The 21271-nt window shown below is 47.3% G+C and overlaps 1 protein-coding gene across 6 annotated transcripts in view; it reads right to left on the bottom strand.

Annotated features, from left to right (window-relative positions):
* nhsa (Nance-Horan syndrome a (congenital cataracts and dental anomalies)) overlaps nucleotides 1-21271 on the bottom strand; it is a 51701-nt gene that overhangs the window by 10527 nt on the left and 19903 nt on the right. For 2 of the 6 annotated variants that reach the window (XM_047587046.1, XM_047587049.1), the window contains exons 2-3: nucleotides 1094-1246; nucleotides 510-637 (exon numbers count right to left, since the gene is read on the bottom strand). In XM_047587046.1, coding sequence (XP_047443002.1) covers nucleotides 510-637; nucleotides 1094-1246 — 281 coding nt within the window. Of the gene's footprint in view, nucleotides 1-192; nucleotides 238-509; nucleotides 638-1093; nucleotides 1247-4801; nucleotides 4977-5460; nucleotides 5610-21271 lie in introns of those variants that run through there. The other 4 variants (XM_047587047.1, XM_047587048.1, XM_047587051.1 and 1 more) reach the window with 4 other exon arrangements.

Below are 21271 nucleotides of genomic sequence, written 5' to 3'. Positions count from 1 at the left end.
AACAACATGAACACGCAGGGACAAAAATGGCAACGATACAGGGTAAACTTATTGGAGACAATCCTGAACAACATTTAACCAGAATGTGATGAAACATGTATAAATGAATTCAGGGGTGTACAACTATTAACTGTCCACACAGGCAACAAGAAAAACACAACAACATTAAACACAGTCCACTTTCCTCTTTACCTGTGCTAACTGTGTTGTTGCATCTCTAAAATGCCTCTCTGGCTGCTTGAGGGGAAAGAAACGGGAAGGTCACTTTAAAAGTATATCACAGTCGCCTGACTGTTACTTCAGTCGGGAGTGTTACAGTGACTGAAAACCATTCAAATATTACTAAAATACAAACAAAATGATGTGTCTTTGCACACTTTAGTATAAGGATTAATGGTCATATGACAGCCTGTCTTTTTTTATTTCAATTGTCTCTGTCATGACTTGCACATACAACATAAATGAGATTTATTTTTTAAAAAAGCTACAAGAACTACTGAGTGTCTCACCGTGGCCAGATTTGCGGCCCTCTTCTCTTGCCTCTGGGGAGGGGAGGGATACATGGGCATCGGGGGCACAGCTGAGATCGAGAGGGTTACTCTCCGCTCCCTGCTGTCTGATCGTCTCCTCTGGTGATCTGGGACAGAAGTCAAAAAAAACGCTGAAGACATGTTGTACGTAGTTGGATGTAGTTGCACTTATTTAAAAAAGAGAGAAACTGACAAACACATTTAATCAGAGAAAAAAGAATGCTGGTGCAAAACAATAAAACAATGAAACCAATAGAAAGGGTGCTGCATAGTGTCTGTGTGATGCTCTAATGATTAGATACTGATTTAGAGAGGTGGTGCTAATGTTAATACTGTCTTATTACCAGGATGCAATAGCGCCACGTGTCCACTAGAGAGCAAAGCAACACCATATTCATTGACTTCCAAACTGTTATGGCAGGATCATATGTTTTTAGCTGACATGTAGAATAAAGCTGGAGCGGCCTATTCATTGGAAATGACACAAAACCAACTCCAGAGGAGTTATTTGGCTTCTCTCCCACGTTGTGGTCACAGGAGCTGAGCGTTGCTGAGGGCCTCACCTCGGTGCTGGGCCCACAGGCTGAGGGTGGCTTGCCTGTGGAGCTCTTCTACGCATGCTGGCCGCGTGGAGGGGTGGAAAACGTTTCTCTGCTGGTGCCAGGGGGATTGGTAGTGAGTTGTCAGCTTGCTCTCCACATCCAGGTTAGACACCGCTGTCGGAGGCAGAGAGGGACAGAGACGAAGCGGGTCAGACAAAGACTCGAGCAAAGAAAACGAACACGCCACTATTATTTTATAGGTCTCTTAAGCCATCTGAGGCTATGTTTACTAAATTACTAAGAGATCTTGTTACAGCCTGATTTAATCTATACTTCAGCTTTCCGATGCTCTGTGATGGCTTAAAGCTCGCTGCCAATGAAATGCAATCACCTGGTTTCAATTAGGGCGAGGAGAAAGAGCCACAGAGTAAGATTTAATATATGTCTCGATAAACGAGGAACAACGCAAATCGCTGAGTCTGTTGCAAACGCTCTGTATGTGGAGAGATGTAATGAAGAGACAGCTTTCATGACCAGGAAAGCCTGTAGTCTATAGTGAGCAGAGGTTGGAGGTAAAACGGCAGAATAAAGAAGGAAAGGTAAGCGAGACAATCAGATGCCGTGTTGGCGGGACAATAGCCTGTTTACTCATGCAACGCTATAACCTGCAGCCCCACAATAGGCATTAATGCAACCTGATAGCGTGACTTTCATCCTCCAAACACTGACCAGTACCTGGACTAATCTCGCTGCTCCCCCTCACACCTCCTTAAGTTACAAAGAGGGAGACGTTCAGCTCTCAAATTACACACGGTGCACGCAGGGGCTGCGTGAAGGGGACAAGTTTAAAAGGAGACGCTCGGTCTTTGGGCTGCAGCCTGGTTGCACGCCGACTCCTTGAGATGAACGCGGAAGTGATGACGTGTATATGCAATAAATGAGTGATGGATAATCCATTATAATGGAGCAAACAAGGAAACTGAACGCCCTCCTACGAGCCAAATCAACAATGTTTCCGCGAATGCTCCGGTCTTCATTCAAAAAGCCAATAAGCTGCCAAACTGAAGTCGGACTCTATTCTGGAAAACAGCCTCGTAATAAATTCCCCAAACCAAATTTACACGGTGGCATTTAGGAACTGACAGGGCTGCATGAGAATGACAGCGAGGTCAAATAGTAAGCTGCATAAGCTGGCGCTAGATAGCGTCTTACACATGTGCAGTAAAATCTCGAGGAGTAGGAGCCTTTGCCTCTGCAGACAAACACATCTGTCAGTCTCCTCTTACCTGGCGGACATTTCTGAGCTCGCCCTTGACCTGGCAGCTTTACTGAAACACTCTCCGTCTGACCTCCACGTCTGATGGGAGGCAGGCCTGGCTGGAGCACGCTCCAGGTTTGCTTTGTAGTGCGGCCAGGAGCCAACGTTAGTCTCTTTCACTCAAACGAGACACGGTTCATCATCTCAGAGCAGCTACCAGAGGTCAGGGAGACTCGGCTGAACGTCAGCCTGCAGCCGCGGGTCCAACTGCTGCATATGTTAAGTGATTTTCTAGCAGCAAGAAACATGGTGCCATGCGCACAATCACCCCCCGAGAGAGGAAGCTTGTTTATCTGTAACTCGGAGACAAGCTGACGTTTTCCATAAAACGCCCCCAGAGTGATCTAAAAGCCCTCCGCGGTGACCCCTGCTGACCTGAAAACACGCTCTGTGTTGCGTCTCTAGGAAGTAAACTCGACAAAGAGGAGATTTACTTTCTGCACTGTTCTCTTTTCTTTACTCCTGACATTTCTGTCTGTGAACTGCAAATACATAAATACAGTTTAGTTTCACCAGTGACTTCCAGAGAATCTGTGCCAGCACACACTGATAGTAGAAGTCCAAACTATTTGCTGAGTCAAAAATAAAAAATAAAAATAAAAACAGACCTCAAGTGTTAATTCACTAGGCTTTAGCTTTATGCTAAGTTAAACATTTCCTGCTTCTAACTGCAGAATCAGAAAACCTGTCATGGCAGGAAAACATGAATTCATCCAACTATTCTTGCTAACAACTAACAACTGCTTTGTGTAATCTGAATTAGTATGTGTTGACAGCAGAGGCCCCAGCACATCATTTCACACGCAATCGTTCAGGTATGCATTTTGTTCCGTTAATTTCCTTCAGTTTGTCACTTGTGTGATTTGCGCGGAGTTGTACACAACCTAGCGACGCCCGCAACATTTTAGAACGGCAGGCGATGCGTTTCTGCTGTAGGCCGTGTTGAGATAGGGAGTTGCCAGTGATACGCTCGGAGACATGAGAACTCTGACACTGTTTGTCAGCATCCCCTCCCCACCCCCACGCCTTCCCAGGCCTCCCTGCCTCCCTGCTGAGACATGAACTACTGGCCTCGCTCCGACACACTCTAAACTCTCCGGCGCACTGAAAAACCCATTTGAACGACAACAGAAAACTGGGACGCAAGACTGCGTTCTCAATGCTCGACCCCTTTCAACTTTCACTTGTTTGCGCCTTCCTCCGGCTAAAAGACACATCGCCACTTCCTTTCGCCTCGCTCGGCGACGTCTCTGGAATCCGGTTAAGCGAGGCTGCGCTTGTGCTGCAGAGCTTGAGACTTTAGAAGAGAGGTTATCGCGGAGATCCCAAGTCCACATGGGGGAGGCCTTTAATGGTAATTTAGTGGTCAGCTGTTGCCCCAAATGAGGCCAAAGAAAACACATCAGCCTTCAGTCATCTCATCGACCTCTTGGCGGCTTTCTCTCTCCCTCTCTTTCACAGCGGAGCTGAGTGATCTTCAGCGTGGCTACACGGAGCCAAACAAGCCACATGGCCTGAAGTGAGAAGAAAAACAAAACTTTTAGCCGTTTCCCGGCACTCCTCTTCTGCTTTTACTTCATTTCATTTCCTACACCCTTTCCCTTCATTTTCTATCACGTATCCTCCGCGTGAACTTTCCCGGTGAGTCGAAATCGCGCTTTGTTATCTGCGCCGTGACACAGCCTATCAATCAGCCTACTCCTCCTCCTCTCCATCCGCAGCGCCATCATCCCCCCCGTAACTTCACCGCTATCTGGCCTGCCAGCAGCCCTGCAGGCCGAAGGAGAAGGAGGGATGAAAGCACGCATCCTCAGTCTGCCTCCGCTGCCTTGTAATTTACTCGGGTTTGGGCCCAGACAGGAACCAATTCAAAACCTCCTCACACCTACACTCACACACTCTCACACACCTACAATTTGCCAGCGGCCTGGGAAAACACAGCCGCAGATGTCAGTCGTTAGGTCACACTTAGACATATATATATAAAAAAATAATCCGTGCAGCAGAGATGCATGAGATTACACCACGATCATTCAGCGCTGTGAAGTAGATACAAGTTGGAAAATACTAGTGGAAAAAAATGCTTTCCATCTGCTGCGTTCATTTGAAGCAGAGGAAATGTGGATCTGCATCCTCTTCCTATTGAATTAACCAGACAAGACAAGAGTGTGTTGGGTGTCAGCATGTAGGGAATTCATACTCTGCAGAGCGAGTCAGACCAAACGAACGAAACAAACAAGCTCAGGAGAAGAACACTCGCACCACATCATCTCTTACATCTCGCGACAACGCTCGCAACAAAGTGCTGACATGTTTGCGAAACCGCTGTGGCTGAGGCCCGTGCGTGCGTCGCGAGAAAGACATGGGAGATACATGCAGCTCAATTAAAGCCTCGGTAAATTATACAGTACCTTGGGATGTGACTGCGAGGCAGCATCCTAGAGCCATGACAGAGCGCTGCGGTTTAAACTCCGAGCGTCGGACTGAGACATTAAATCAGTCAGGGCCTCTCCCTCAGTCACCTCGGGAGAAAGCCGGCGTCCCTCATGTCCTTGCAGTGACGTCCCCCCGGCTGTACTGCCACTCTGACCCACAGCTCCTCTGGAACATCTGCTCACACTCCTCCCCCCCCACCCAACGTCCCCTTCCCCACCCTGCGCTGGGTGCAGATGGTCCGGCCAGGCCCTGACTTGGGCTACCACTAATCTGTTTATGGTGTGCCGCAGCGGAGAGGAGTGTTAATCTGAACTGCTGAAACAACACTGACCGCTTAACCCACAATGGAGGATCATGGAGGGTGTAGAGGAATCCCAAAGGATGCGCAGGACACCGGGAAACCGGCGCCCTTTACATCAATTACAGTGTTTACTGTGTCATCAGTCTTTGAACAAATCATTTGTATAATCTACAGTCATTAAAATCTAGTAATGAAGCTTCCATTAACAATTGTACAATTGAAAAACAAAACCCTCACAGACTATTTGACTGTCATAAATATCTAAACGATCAAAATCCGAGTCCTCTTCTATGCCCTCTGAAGCCAAACAACCAAATGTAAAAGCTCACTCACCTGAATCTAGTGATAAACCAAATGTAACCAGACACCGCTGAAATCCCTGAGACAAGCATCTGCACCTTTTCTCTTGACAAAAAAAACTAATAAAATAAAGCTCAAATCCCTTGATTTGCTGTCAGTTAAATAAACCTATGCTGCTGTTCCGCTGAGCGTCGGCCGCTGGAGAAAGTCTCTGAGGACTGATTAGTAAAAGACAAAGAGTGCAGTCCCGGTGCCAGCAGACACACAATAATACCCGTCTCCCCGGTAATCCGCTCTGAGCCCACATCCACCCAGCTGATGGTGATGTCGACGCTGCCGATGCTGCTGCTGACCCTCTGCAGCAGGTGGGGCACGAGACTGTTTAGGTTCAGAAAGTGGACAAGGCCGAAGCCTCCAGGCCTGCTGCGATACTCTAATGAGAGGAGCCCTGAGTGGAACAACTGCAACAACTTTGTTTGGGATGTGAGTTGGTGAAATGTTGAAATGATAACAACAAGAGCACTGACGAGTGGAAGCATGTGTAAATGCTATTATACTGTATACATTTGTATGTTCATGAGATAGAAGTAGTATGTTACGTTACTGATAAATGTTTTCTCTTCATTCATGACTTGGATGAGTGAAGATCAGAATATATCAGCCAGGATTTTAATGTGATTCTTGTAAGCTCGCCCAACTTTTTAGAAAAGCAATATTAAAATGCCATATCAATCTGTTACTAAACCAAAATCAGAAGCTAATAAAAAGCTAACGGTGACAACGCCTCCCATCGTATGTACGCCACCAGTCAAAAGTTTGGACACTCATTCTCAATCAGTTCAATGAGAAGCTGTGACTGTTAAAAGGATAACTCCAACAGTAGTGCAGTATCTGTGTTGTCTTCAAAAGAAACGAAAGGTAGACTATAGAACTAGTAGTAGAAGCATACACTGGCAGTAAATAAAACTGCAAAAAAAAAATATAATATATAATATATTATATAAGAATATAATAATAATAATAATAACTGGTGTATAGATGCAAGTATAGGTGAAATATTATGTTCTTCCAAACTGATATAAAATGTAAATGTCCTGATTGAGTCCACGTCTTTATTTAGAAGTGAAGCGATTTAGAAATGGCCACAAATATGATCTGATGACCTCCAATCATGCGCAGGCCGGTCATTGCTGAGACTATCCCTTCTTTCTCCCTCTTACTTCCACACCCATTTAAATGAGCCCACCTCACCTCACCTCACCTAGAGCTTTGATGTGGGACAGCTAATGGGCCCGGCCACCTCTGCTTGGAATGTGATGCTGGGAACCAGGAGGCTACGAGGGTGGAGGGGGGCGGGGGGTCCTAAATGATCCGTTGCTGCATGAGGATGATGCAGCTGCCTGCAGGTACCACAGCAAACGGCGGCTGATCTGTAATCAAACCGCTGGTTGACTTCCTGAAGTGCTTTACAGTCCCTCAATAGCAGTCAGTTAATTACCTGGCTGAGAAATGAAGAATGGGCCCATCACACAAGGCCATTTCATTTATGGTCCCGTTAAACTGAGTGGCATTTTTTTATTCCGTCTAATTTATTCCTCGATGTAGTGAAACTTTTATGTGACCGTATGACATCACTCTCGAACTCAGCGGGAAGCAACGTGTGTGTGCGCGACTCTTGTTCTTGTAAAGGCTACTCGCAGTTCCTCACTTGAGGTCAGAACGCACGCGCTGGCAGTGCCGCAAGCCCACACATGAAAAACCCGTCTGGTGGTGAAATTAAATCACACGTGCGCTTCAGGGGGACGTTGCTTTACGCTCAGATTTTTCTGGAGCAGCGCCTGGACCGCAAAAGTGCCTGTCTGCCTGTGTGCGGGGAGGTACAGAAAAATGGAAATAAAAAGGAGCGGGGGGAATTCCATCAGATACGGTTTCCACTGGAAAAGATAAAAAAAAAAAAAAAAAAAAAAATGCATTACCTCACAATAAACAAATGTTCGGTTGGAAATAATGAGACAGATGTTGGACCATAAATATTCAGTCAAGTGTATCAACACACGGAGCTTCATACAAGCAGCACGGAGCGACAAAAGTGTATTTTAAACAAGAAGAGAAATCTCTCAAATCCACATCAATTATGGGCTGAACCTCAAAGCTTCCTCTTTGTGACACTCTCCTCAGCAGAGCTATAAAATTTCTACTGTTTACGAATTCCCTAAAACACACACACACACACACGCACGCACGAAGACTGAATGATTCTGGATCCTATCTGAAAGCATCCTGCTGCAGTGAAACCCTCCTGATGGTCGCCCAGTGCTCGGAGCTACAGGAGAGGAGCAGTGTGGGACTGAGGCCTGTTTTCTCAGCTGCTTCATATTACCACTACAAAGTCTGACAGCGGGCTGCGGTGACTTTGAAATACTTTCCATTTTGAACTCCTCAGAGTTCTGCATATCGCAGGGTTGGGCAGCGTGCCAACGGCGAGATCTCTCACTCTGAGGACAGAGAGCAGATTTGTAGGAATGTAGGAGGATGTGTTAAACAAAGGTTTGAAATGCCTGGCGTCCTCAGGAACATTTCCACCAGAATACTTTTGGAACCTGCGTAATATTCACGAGTGTGTGTGTGTGTGTGTGTGTGTGTGTGAGTGTTTTATAGCACAGTAACAAGCAGGCAATTTGGTTCGTGAAATAACACGTTTATGTGACACTGAATTTGGACAAATGTTTGCATACAGGGGAAAAACAGAAACAGTTATCCGCCGGCATGTCTAAAGCAGCAACAATCAATCTTCTTTTATACGACATATCAAATAAATAACTTGAAAGAAGTTCCTTGCAGTCAGTGACTTTCCCACAGACAATTATTACCCAACTGCGCAGATACTCCCTACCGCTGCACTGACTGATTTAGCATCGTCCAGCTCTGGTTCGCTCTCATTAGCGGCCAGATGTTTTCACTAGCAATGCTCCGGCCGCAGCCACTGTGCACTACACGGCCCGGCAACAAACACTGAACAGACGGACTGTATCAGCAACTAGCAGGTGAATGTGGCAAAGAAAAGACAATTATTTCCATGGGAAATCGGTAAAGACCAAAAAAAAGAGCTTAAGAATAACGTGAAACATTTTTAGTAATGTGTGCGCAAACTCACTGTACGCTACGTCCCGAGCTTGATACCACAGTGTGTTCTATAATAAACTCGGCCTAGTGTTTATAATATACATTATTATTATTATTATTTTGCATTTAATATTAAGCTATTCAGATAACACACAGGACTGACTGCCGTAAATATAAACATACCTATATCATGCACTGTTAGCTTCTCTGCTGCTAATTTCGCGGCAAGCTTCCGGGGTTTCACCTGGGAACTAAACCTGCGGCCTCGTGATTGGCTCAGCAGCGGTAGGGGGCGGGGACTAATGTGTGCAGGAGGCTTAGATTGACAGATCTCATGAACTAAAAGATAACGTCTTCTGCTTCCGTTTATCCCTTTACTAAAATAAGTTGGATTCATGCTAATGTGTATTTAAAGAAATCTAAGTTTGTGGGAGGAAAAATATAAAAAAATACATAAAAAAATGTCTAATCAACCAAAGACTCAACCCTGCAGTACCTCCACGGACCCCTTGTTTAAAGCCTACGTGTTAAACCAATGAAAAGAATAAATAAATAAATGTTGCTAAAGAACAACAACATTCAGAGCTGAATGTTGCTGATGTTATGCAGTAAAATCTCTCATTACTTAAACTGTAATTCCCGCTTCCTTAACTCCCAATTTACTGTAACAAAGTCACTTATGAGCTAACTGATGAAACCGCGTGGAATTTTACTGTAAGCAGACCTCCCTTGACTACAATCAGTCTTTCAAAAAGAAAGTCCTTCACTCCCACTTCACTTCTGAATAAACTCTCAAACACTTTATTACTGACCACCTGACCTCTTGTTTACCAGCATCTGCTCTTTGACTCACGCTCGCTGAGCAATGAAAAAGGCTAAGCCACAGCATGACAAAAAAAAATGTGAATGAGGGCAACTCCCAGCTTACGGCGACTGTCACTTCATTTTTCTGCCCTTTCCAGGGACGCTCAGCGGGGTCAGCGCAGGGCAGGGCCCGCATTCAGCCACCTTTTACCTCTTGACCTCGGGACACCTCATTATTAGGTCCGCACACAGACTGGGAGGTCGGCTCACATCAGTAAACAGGGAAGTAAATCACCAGCTCGTTGGTCACTCGTTCACTCAAATTGGCCTCTTTTCTGTGACAGCAGACTTTTCACATGTTTAATCACATGAACAACAAAGTCTTTACTCCATCTAAAACATGACATAAGCCGTCGAGCTCGTCTTTAGGGGGCATCAAAGCACAGCATATTATAGCTAGAAAAAAACTGTCTATACGTACACTTTGAATTCCCTCAACCCTTAAATCAGCAAGAAGCTCATTTTTACAGCTCTCTCTTAATTTGCTACAGAGGCCTCTGGGAGTCTGCAGCACACCCTCTCATATCACATCATTTAACGGTCTTTGAGGTCACAGCTGACTCCTATTGGGCTGTAATGGCTCTCCCGCTGAGCTTGGCCCGGGTCCCTGCTTTCGCTAGACCTTTGAAGTGCTCGCGCACTTTTACGCCCGGCCTCAGCACAGGAGGAAGGGGTGTGCCTGGGCTGGTCCCCGCTGAAAAAAAAAACCCCTCTCTGGGTTTCCGTACCCTCCAGGTACACCTGGCCTATTAGTCTCACAAATGAAAATGTGTTGGCCTTTGACCTCCTGCTTTTGTTCAGCCTGCGCTCCCGACTCGCAGGCACCCTCAGGAAAGGCGGGAACTCTCGTTGGGAGAGTGAAAAGGCGGGGAGCGAGTTCCCGGCTTAGCTGGGAATAAAGACGCTGCTAACCATGAGGTGAAGGGTAACGGAAAAAGTAACGTGAGCAGCCCCTACGCGGTCGCCTCTGTCGACACAGCCCCCGGGTTCTCACTGGAGCACGGCTGCATTTAAAAAGCGTGCTCTCCTGTAGGCGAACAGGATGAGCAGCTCAGGGGTGAATTTAACTTTCCACACAAACGGAGAGACGCAAAACAATAAAAGAATAGCAAAGGGGATTAATCTTTCATCAGCATGTTTTCTGAAAAACCATCATGCTTCACTGAGCCTTTCGTTCATCTGAATAATAAAGTCGGCATTACGCAACCTCTATACTGGAGACATTATACAACATTTGTGAAAAACAACTGGGTGCACGACATTGCAACATAAGGCGTAGGGAAAGATTTCATTTCATGCTTGTTTTTCATATACACATGTGCATATGCGCTGGAAAGGAGACGGTAAGCCTTTTCTGTCAAGACTCCGGCTTGGTAAACCCCGAGCAGGTCAGCCGGCTAACACAGGGTTCGCACATCACCGATAAATCCTAGACGAATTGAAACTGTGCCACTACACGCATTCAAACGCAGGAAGAATGTGCAAACCGAACACAGAACGGTCCAGAAGCAAATGCCTCTGGCTGCTTACTGCTAAATACTGCACCACCGTGCTGCCCCAAGGTAGAGCGAATCCTCATCCATCATCCATCGTTAAACAGACCACCAACAGGTTTAATAATGTGTCTCAAAAAAAAAAAGTAAAAAAAAAAAAAGCACAATGAAAGTCTTGCATGTTGTAAGGCTGTTTCATTGTCTCAAAAATGACAGTGCAGCTCGAGGGCATACGCGTCTGCATGCACACATCCGTCATCCGACAGACACAAATTAGATTTTCTGATTTAGAGACGCGTGTGAGGCTACAGGTCTCGGCCCGTTTAGACCTCGTATTAAGATCCTACTTGGATGATTTGATCACGCAAAAGAAAGGACTCGCACCTGAGAGGTGGTCTGGATCGTACGTCTGCATTCCTTTGTCAATATGAACGCAGCGCATCCTGACGTCCATTCGTTAGCAATAAGAGCCTTTTAAAATATTCTGTCCTTGTAGCTGTTAACTAACTTAAAAAAAGGTACATTTAAGTGAGAATTTACAAATCAGTAAACTATTTATTTAATGAGTACACAAGAGCGATTCTGTGTTAATTATTAATCATGTTTTACTGTTCCTTTATTGATATATTTGGAGGTGTGGTAGGTTAAGTCGCGGATTTCCTCATTTACCGATGTCTCATTTCCCTTTATTACCGGAGATTACAATGAGTACAGAAACATGCGGTTATGATCTGAGTTTAGTGCAGCTCTAACTAGTGTCAGGGCAGAGACATATTCAATAATTACTGACTCAACGTGTGAGCCAGAGTCATGACGCACACCCGTGTCCTCAGTTCTGGACCAGCGGTGGAGACATAGGCTGTAAAAATATTCCAGATATTCCGAAGTTGGAGTTTATTTGCATACAGAACGCCAAACTGAGATGGAATCAGGAGACGCGTGATAATGCAAGGTCTGAGCACATCGGATGGCCCAGATTAGATCTCAGTGCGCGGTCTGAACAGGCCACAGGTCCTAGACAGAACCACAGACGTTACCGGCCGTAAAAGTGGGCGTTCACGCATCTGAGCTCGCTGGAGCAAAAATCACAATGAGAGGCAACCTCGCACATTTGGACAACTGCTTCGGAACCTGGCTAAAGGTACGTAGGAATATGCAGACTGTTATGTAAGTGTCTGAGCAGCTTAATCGCACAAGATTTTCTCCACGGGTTCCTGTGTAAACACTGGGCCGTGTGAGCCTCACACTCTGGTTTCACCAGTTTACTGGCATCACTCACCGCTCACACGGAGCACAATAAGCAGAGCAGACAGACTGTGAAGGCCGGGCAACGCGACGAGGGGAAAAAAGGAATCCATGAACGCAGACATGGGGGAAGGTGTGGTTTGGAAAGGAACGAGGGCAGGATTTTGCGCGGACGGCTGCAATGGAAACCTCTCTTTAACTGACAAATATGGTCAGACTGAGGTCAGCTGAGTAGGCGAGTGACCTGTGTGTGTCTGTGGGAAAGCCATTAGGAGGGAGTGGCATTAGGCTGAGCTGGCATGGCCGAGGTGAGCCGAGTTTAGCCGAGCTGAGCCGAGCCGGGCCGAGCCATCCTCTGCGACTGGTGGGATTCATTTCATGGAGCGAGACTGGAGGCCAAACCAATATCTGGCAGGAAGGATGGTTGTGCAGGGAGCAAACCCAACAGCTCTTTGAGAGGGAAACAATGGTGAGGATCAGGCCGCACCAGTTCCTGTTGGTTTCCACCGCCACGCCCAGACAAACGCACAAGCTGCTCATGGTGGTTGGCAACATTTAGAGAGAAAATACACCAATAACAAATGGAGGATTTTATGTAAACACCCACGAGGAAAATATGTGTCACCGTAGGGACACAAACAAACAGGGAAACAACCTCTCACGATCCGTATGTCACCCCCACTTCGCCTCTCCCAGGACACTGTGGGATTACACCACATGTATCCTCCTATTGTTAGCCTCTTTGAGTCAGCACACTGCTGCTAAAACCAACATTTAAACATACACGGCTGGAGACGACTCTGCTGAAGCGGTGACCCGCTGTGTCCGTCCACTCACTGGAGCCAAAAACAGAGAGGTGTGCGTCTGCTCGTTAGCGCCAATGAGCCGGGGCGTACGCGGCCGAGGAAATCGCAGCTGGGGCCGTTAGTGCCACGCCGACACCTCGTAGCGGCTCACGCCAGCGAATGACAAAAAGGACGCCATTGTCCGCGTCACCTCGAGCTTCGCGTCTCCATGGAAATGGGCACACGTGCGCGGGGACGTGTGCTCCGGCGAGGACGCGCAGTTTAGCAGTTCATCATGCTGCAGCTGTGGAAAGTAAACCGAAGCGCAGCCCCGCAGTGAACCGTGAGCCTCGTGCAGATGTGTGTGTGAGAACGGCGGGAAAACTTACTGACTAATGTGCAAAATGAAGAAAAAAAAAAAAAAAAACAAGCATTTATTTGAAATTTAAAGAGACAGATTGGTTCCAGATGTGCTACAAATGTTGTACTTACCTATTGGTCATCAGCAGAGAAAAAAGCAGGAGGTCAGGGGGACATGAAAATGAAAGAAAGAAAGAAAACACATTATGAGTTGATTGCAGCAGGATATCAGAAAAAAACATCTTGTTACAATCTAATGCTGTTGTTTTAATCTCTACGGAGTGCACTAGTAGCAGGCTTGTTTTTCATCACATTAGGGACAGTTTCGCTTTTTCACCGCGTCTCAGAGAAACTCTTATCAACCAGGGATACGTCGTGAGGCTATCCCGAACAGGAACCAAACCTCTTCGCCTCCCTCTAATCTCTACGCGCGTGCTCCCTGGAGTGTTTCTCTTTGACAGGGCTTTACAGACGCCAGAGTCAGGCCTCTGACGGGGCACGGCTCACGTGTCGCCGGCCTCGCTCTGAATGCGGCTCAGTCCCGAGGGAGTCCGCTGAGAAAAAATAAAGAGTAAAGGCCACGAAAAGAGAGTGGGCCTGACTCTTGAATAAAGCCCGCTGGCCCCGCAGGCCTCGGCCGTGTAAGTGCTCCGTGAAAGGAGCGGACGCCAATAAGCATTGAAATCAAGGCTGTCGCCGTCTGTCGCGCTGCTGCTGCGAGGGACAGGCGCCATCAAGCTGAAAGAGCAGATATTCTTTTTGGCTATAAAGCTTAAGAGCAGCTTTGCCTTCTAGACTACTCCGTTTCCCCCCCACCCCACCCCGACAATTCCTTAATGCCGTTCACATCTTTTCTGTCTGCTTCACCCCTGAGCTGAACTGTACGCAGCACTAAACTGCAGCAGCAGCGTTTTTGGTAATGATGGGTCCCGTTGTAATGTCACGATGTCAAATTAATGGGTGCAGCCAAAGACACGGCACCCGTGACACACTCGCATGGGCGTGCGGTGACAGTTTTACGCAAATCTCAGCCCACGTGAATATAGGCCTCTTTTGTATGTTGACCCCTGACACACACGGAGACGTCTCTCGGCAGAAAGGGGGGCGGGAGCACGCGGCATGAGCGTGCACGGCGGTCTGAGCAAATACGTCAAACTGGAAAGAACATGAAGGTTTGCACAAGCGCTAATGCAGGTAATCTGCCCTTACGTCAACAAGCGAGGGCGGGTGCGCGTCGTGCACGGATCGGCCACAACATTAAAACCACTGACGGGAGGAGTAAATAACATTGGACCGTCTTGTGACAATTCAGTGCTCTGCTGGGAAACTTCTGGACCTGGCATTTGTGGGGATGTTACCACCCACAAGGTGTTGACCCGGCCTCCAAATACGCTATATGCCAAACTGATCAAATAGCCGTGGAATGCACTGGATCCACAGAGACCTCAACCCACAGGACCCAAAGGCCCCCACTGACAACATTCTGTTACCAGACACCCTCATGTATGAACACCATAGTTAAGACTGTGGCTAAAGCTGTATGTCTACGTCCCAACCGGCTAATTATGATGGACATCTTTAGAAAAGACTTCCAAATACACATCTTAAATGTTTAACAACAGCAACTGATGTGCTTCCACTCCGTTCTCATGCGATCCATTAGACACTTAACAGTGAAGACTAATGTAAACGAAAATAAATATGGATCAATATCGTGTTAAGCTTGATTGGCGTAAGAAAACAGGAAACTCACAAGAGCAAACATCGTGTCCACGGATATAATTCAAATGTACTTAGTAAAACCGGCAGAGGAAGTTAAACACACTGAACAAGTACGCACACATCAATCACTCTGCCTCAAGGCCAAATGGTGAAACACTCTAACCGAATTTCACAGCGTACTACGTCCCGACCAATGTTTTAAGAGCGGGTATGAAAATAAATTCATCTGACACAACGCGCTGGCTTCATTTATGAACGCGTCTTCTCTGCAAGCAATAAGCGGGCTGCCTCAATTTTACTGCTCGGAGCTGTGGGCGTGTGCTCTGCAGCCGGGCTGGGTGGCTGGATGCACGAGACCACCGGCGCACAGCGGAGGTGGTAGAGGGAAAAGTTATCTTCATCCATTCAAGCTGCCTCTAATGGTGTCCAAATTCCACCAGATGGCTTTTCTCAACAGATGTTAGTCAGAAACCGACCGCAGGACCAAGGCTGACCGAGGCTAAAGAGAATGAATTCTAACCGAGGCATCAACAGCGAACATATACCCCGTGTCCCCGCGCGGCTCTGCAAAGTCAGCACCAGCGCCGGGCCTATACAATTACACCTTGAAATCTCAACTCAAACCAAGCTGTGAAGCGAGAGTGCGCGCAGTTAAAGATAATAAATGACCCTGAGCGAGCCGGAGCTGTTATCACTGACTCCGGAGTCTCACGGTGGAAACGCTCCACTACGCTTCCTGTCATTTTACAGGGTCTCAGCTTGACCGAAAAACACAAGCAAAACAAAAAAAAGAGAAGAAAAACAGGCTCATTTCAGGAAGAGTCGGGCCATAACCATAACAAGCAAGTTGGGCTCTTTCCCCCTAAAGCACCTGTGGGAGCAGTGGCCAAGTAATAAAAACATACAAGCCCTTAAATCTGCTCTGCATCGCTCCCGAGGTCGCAGCCCCAGAGAGCAAATCAGAGCCCAGAAAATACAACATCTGTTTGCTGTGCGCCGCTGCCATCGGTGCCACGAACCCCGGAGAGGTTTCTGCGAAACTATGGAATTTCACTTCCCCGCTCCCTCCATTGAAAGAAGAGGAGGATCCCCCAGCGCAGCTGAACAAACAGCTCGTGTAGGATATAACAGCCGAGGAGGGTGTGTCCGTCAGTGAGCCTCCATGTGACCTTCTGCATCTGAGCATACCAGCACCGACGATTATACACAAATAGCAAGCAGACACTGCGCGTTGAGAAGCGGGCACGTTTGCCGAGGTCATGTGCTCCGTGCTGCAGGTGAGGGAAGGATTTATGACATTATATTAAAAAAAAAAAAGTCGTAAAGCTGTTCAGAATGTTGGCTTGCGTCCTATATATGGTCTCTTATAACCAAATAAACATTTTTGGGTGAAATTTATAGGAATTTATCACAGATCCCATGTGTGTGTTGTAAAATAACTTTAATCCACTCTAAGCCACAAGCAGGACTTGGCATGTATTTGGAGAAATATATGTACTATAAAAAATATATATAAGTTCCAAAACTCAAAGGGCTATTTTCAGTAGTGGATTAATACACTGCGGACGACAAAAGCTACAGAACGCAGAATTCACGTGAATGACTCGTTTCATTTATCTTCCCAAAAAGGGGATTCATCACATTTAAGCAAATATAAGCTAAAAAACTATTTTTGAGTGACATGGGTGCTGCTGACTGATAACGGGTTTACCGTGGAACGGTGAACGACGTGCAAATGTGCCACCTGCCAGCTTCACGTCGTGGTAAATTCTTCTCATCCCTGTCAGAGGAGGGTGACAGGGCCAAAAGAAGCAACGCAGCTCGTAGCCAACAGATCTACAAATCACATCAGCAGGTGTTACTGAGCCGCCAAGACGCTACTGCAGTTACACATTTTGGCCGTAAGCGTTTTCAAAAAAAAACTGCTGAGGCAGCGGCTCTGGTTCCATTAAGGTCTCTGGTGATGCGATGCTGTCAGCCTGGACTGTCGTAGATTGAAACTGAACCGCCCCACAACAAGCAACTGGGTAACCCTTTAACACGGCCCCTGGCGCTATGGCTGCCCTGCCCGCCTAAATATCAGAAGTCACCCTGAAGCCTGAGATTCAAGTCCTCCCACCTCAGAGAACCCAACCTGTGCAGCCGCATTGTGTTTTATAGGGAGAGCATATAGAGTTCCCTGGGGTAGGTGTTCCCATAGGGCTAGTGTTTCAGCTGGAGTTCTTGGAGCTCCTGTGTTTTTTTTGTTGATAGTTCTGACAGGCTGAGCTCCGTCTAATCCAGCGCATTACCGACGCCGGTCTTCCTCACTTCCTCCAGATCTAATCACACGAGTTGAGCACCGTCAGCGACAGGCGGCCTCCACGTCCGAATCCTTTCTGATCCACTCCACGCCCCCCCATCCCGATCGAACGCCAGGAGTGTGGTTTAAGTGGCATTCGAGTGAAGTCATGAGCAGATCTGAAGCAGCCGTAACTGACGTGACCATTTGGCGAAAACAGAAAGAGTAAACAGATTTCAGCAGACACGGAGCAACACCTTCAGGCCAGATGTCAGATTTAAGCCGCATATTCTTTTTTTTTGCTCCGTTTGAGGCTCCACCACTGAGAGAAATATCTCACCACATTGTTGCTAACACTGTGTGCCCTGTAGTGCCTGGCGTGTAGTGAACAGACGGTTTACCAGAGCTGTTTTTTTTGTTTTTTTTGCTGCTGTGTCTGGAGATTAGAGCAGGGAGACGGAAACAAAACAGCGAACCGAGAGATCTCGGCCTGATGTTAAACTACTGATGAGCTTTGAAGCCACAGTCGCAGTTATTGCGTTACACCAACGATAAACAAGGAAGCTGGCAACTTTAAACACGAATGATTGGGCACAGGGGACAGCTGCAGATTAGAAACGATAATATTCAACAAGGCAAGAGGAAACTCTGAAGGAAAAAGGAGGGGGAAAGTTTGCTTCTCCGTAAGTGAATACGTCACCATGGAGATCATGGCTTCTCTGATCTGAGTCAGCCAGATTTCATTAGACAGCTGGATTTCAAAAGGACCAGCAACAACAAAAAAAAAAAAAAAAAGAGAGAGAGAGGAAAGCGTGTGTTTCTGTGCGTGGAGCGTGTATATGCTGAGAAAAGGGGAAGGAGAAGGGGTTTTGGAGTGATTCTTCCCAGCTGATCCTCCGTGCTCGGGAAAGGGGCTGTGGATGTTCACATCAAAGGTGGAGGTGGGCCTCGCGGCTCCTGTTTATGTTTCATTTTTCCCTTTTATCTGCCAATCTGTTGCTCTCTCCCCGTGACCTGAGGATTTCTTTTTACCTTATATAGATAACACGCTTCCAGCACGCCTTCGCATGAGCACTGCCTGTCCCTTCCCATAACACAGGATAAACTAGGCATAGGGGGCCAATAAAAGGGGAAGGAGGGCATCCACAAAAGGCAGAGTTGCGGGGGGATCAGCAGGCGGAGAGGAATTTCTTCATTACTTTCTCCGACGTCTTAAGCCCAGCTCCGCGTCGCCTTTTAACCCCGCCGGACTCCTCCGCGTTTTTGTGGCCGTACATGCGGCGGCTTTGTGCGCCATTCGCGCTTTGATGCAAATGTGTCAACCGCCATTTAGGGCGCCGCAGATTTACGTGCCCCGGCCGCGTTCTGTTGACAAACGCGTAAACTCGTAAAACACACACACTGTGTCATAATGAGGTCGGGATTGAGCGCCGACCGGGCAGAGCCTGCGCCACTCAGCAGCAGTCTAACCGCACATTTCTGGAGTGTGAGCCCAGCCAGAGGGGCAAACCGCGGCTGAAAAGGAGGCCGTGTCATAATATTGAGGCATTCTCAGTTTTCAGCATTGTTCGGCTCGGAGCGCCTTCGGAGGTGGGCAGATTTATTAATGACAGCGCGGGAGGCGAAGCGGCGGACGGTTTGTCTGTGACGCAGGGGTGGGCACAGTTTACCCTCCAACCGGGCTGTGGTTCAGAATCATCAGTGTCGATGTAAGCCGTTTCCCAGATGGTTCTGCTTTATGTGCGCTATTCCCCATCCGCCCTGGGAAACAAAGATCTGACCTCTCCCCACTGATCTCTGTGATTGCAGACTATTCCAGTTGCTGCTGTGACTGTGTGTTGAGGCCGGGAACCAGCTCCGTTTGTTCTGTTGCTATAAGTCTGTGGATAATTCTCCATTTTACTGTAGCAACACTGAAGATTGTAACACTAAAAATCAACAGTAAAATCCACAGCTTAGCTGTACTAAATGTTTCACTAAGTGGGGTTTCCACTACAAAACACGGTCACATATAAAATGTTTCCATATTCGACAGAGAAGAATCCCAGACACTTGCTGCTTTCGGGCTGGTGACAACCGCAAGTTGAAAAAAGGTCTGGAAAGTTGCAAAGCACATGCTTCCTTTAATATTTCACCCACTAAAGTACAAATTAAAAAAAAAAACGGGATGAAAATAAACGGCAGGGAGCAGCGACCTGGCCAATACGCTAGTCATGAAGCCATCGCCCTCACCACAGCCTGCTCCACAGTGATATCTATGGGACACCAAGTATGCTGTGTGCATGGGTGGGTTGACACGGCTGAAAAATAATATTGTCCCACTTTTTGCTTTTACAAGCCTTGAGATTGTGGAGTGTAAAATATGTAAACAACGACTACACAGGAAGTTCAACAAGTGGCTTTATCAAAAATCCACAATGGAGGCTCCGTCCTTCAACAGAGCACTTTATTTATACGTACATTTATACATATAACAACAATAACTGCGATTTAACACCTAGTTTCAAAAATCATGTTCAGCTGCGTCACAGGGAGGAAAAGCATAACCTTGACCCCCCCCCCCCAAATAAATCATGCTTTGTCCTGCACTCTGCTCCCCTTCCAGCCTATAAAGCATTACACGAATTCTTCAACACTATGAGGTTAGTAAAGGAACACATTAGTGCTACGTTCATCAATTAGGGGCTCTTTTCTTCGCGCGCTTGTGAGGGCTGTCCCCAGCGGTTCTCGCGTTTCTAAAGCACGTATAACTTCCTCCAGACGAACACCTCAGAAGTGGACTCACTCTGCCCCAAGATGAAGTCACCGTGGGCCCGGCCCTGCTGGACACGCTCACATTATGTAACCAGAGTAAAACACACATGACATCAGCCCCCACCACCCCCCGGATGTTTGAACATCAGCGCTCGCTCTGATCTCGCCGTCATATGTCAGCAGGTTATCAAAGACCGGCCGACAGCTCATTATCACCTGACTGATCACCTGCGGCAGATTAGGTTAAGATGGCACTCCCCTCCACTCCGAGATGAGTGAGTCTGACTGGTGATTTTAACACGCCTTCACTGATTACATTTGAAACCAGGGTAAGGCCGCCGCTCCGTACGTGCACGTTTTCGGCCGTGGACTCGGGAGGCTGGGCGACTCCTGCCTCACGCCAGTTCAAATAAAACCCTGTGAATAGGTAATCAGGCTCTCAGGGGAACCAAACACACTATAATCTGCGTGGGCTGCTATTGGCCAGAAGTGCGTGGTCTGCTAGCCAATGGTGTGGCTCTGCATTGTTACTGCGTGTGTGTTCCTCTGCTGTGGGGTGTGTGTGTGTGCGTGTGCGTGTGTGAGGGGGAGCAGAGGCCCGACCTCAATACTGGAACCAACCAAGCAAGATGATTTCATTGTCTTCTCCTTTCATCGACAGCCCCCGTTTCGCGGACGTAATTCGTTAAGTAAACAGCCCCCCGTAAGCGGCTCATCATGTGAGCACTTTCGCTACTGAACTCACTTGCGCGCCTCCATCTGTGTGCGCACACGGCGAGCGCCACAAGCGGACCTCGTACGAAAACACCGTGAATCAGCACGTTTGCGAGTAGTAAAGCCTCAGTCCAAGGCCTCGTACTGTTACTATTTCAGTCCATCTGTAGTCATGATTATCTGTCTCCCTCAGCACAAATACTGGCCCAGTATAAATACAAGCAGGCAGCTTTAGCTCACCCTGCCTGGCAACACAGCTCTAGGGATTTGCTAGCTCCGGTCCGTGAGTGCATGCGGATCCCGACCGCAGCTTCCAACCCTCCCGCGGTCTCATGAAATCTCCTGCAACTTGTCTGAGAGGGAGCAAACCTTACAGACTAAACTATAGGCAGGTTCTCTAAAGTAGCAGCTAGGACAATCTGGGCACAATTACACCCACTTTAATTTCAAAATGAGTGTTTTTAAGGGGCAGATGTAATTTTGACTGACCTTCCATCCCGATA

Source organism: Mugil cephalus, chromosome 6 (genome assembly GCF_022458985.1).
Source record: "Mugil cephalus isolate CIBA_MC_2020 chromosome 6, CIBA_Mcephalus_1.1, whole genome shotgun sequence".
Lineage (NCBI taxonomy): Eukaryota > Metazoa > Chordata > Actinopteri > Mugiliformes > Mugilidae > Mugil > Mugil cephalus.
This window is presented reverse-complemented; position numbering and strand designations above follow the sequence as displayed.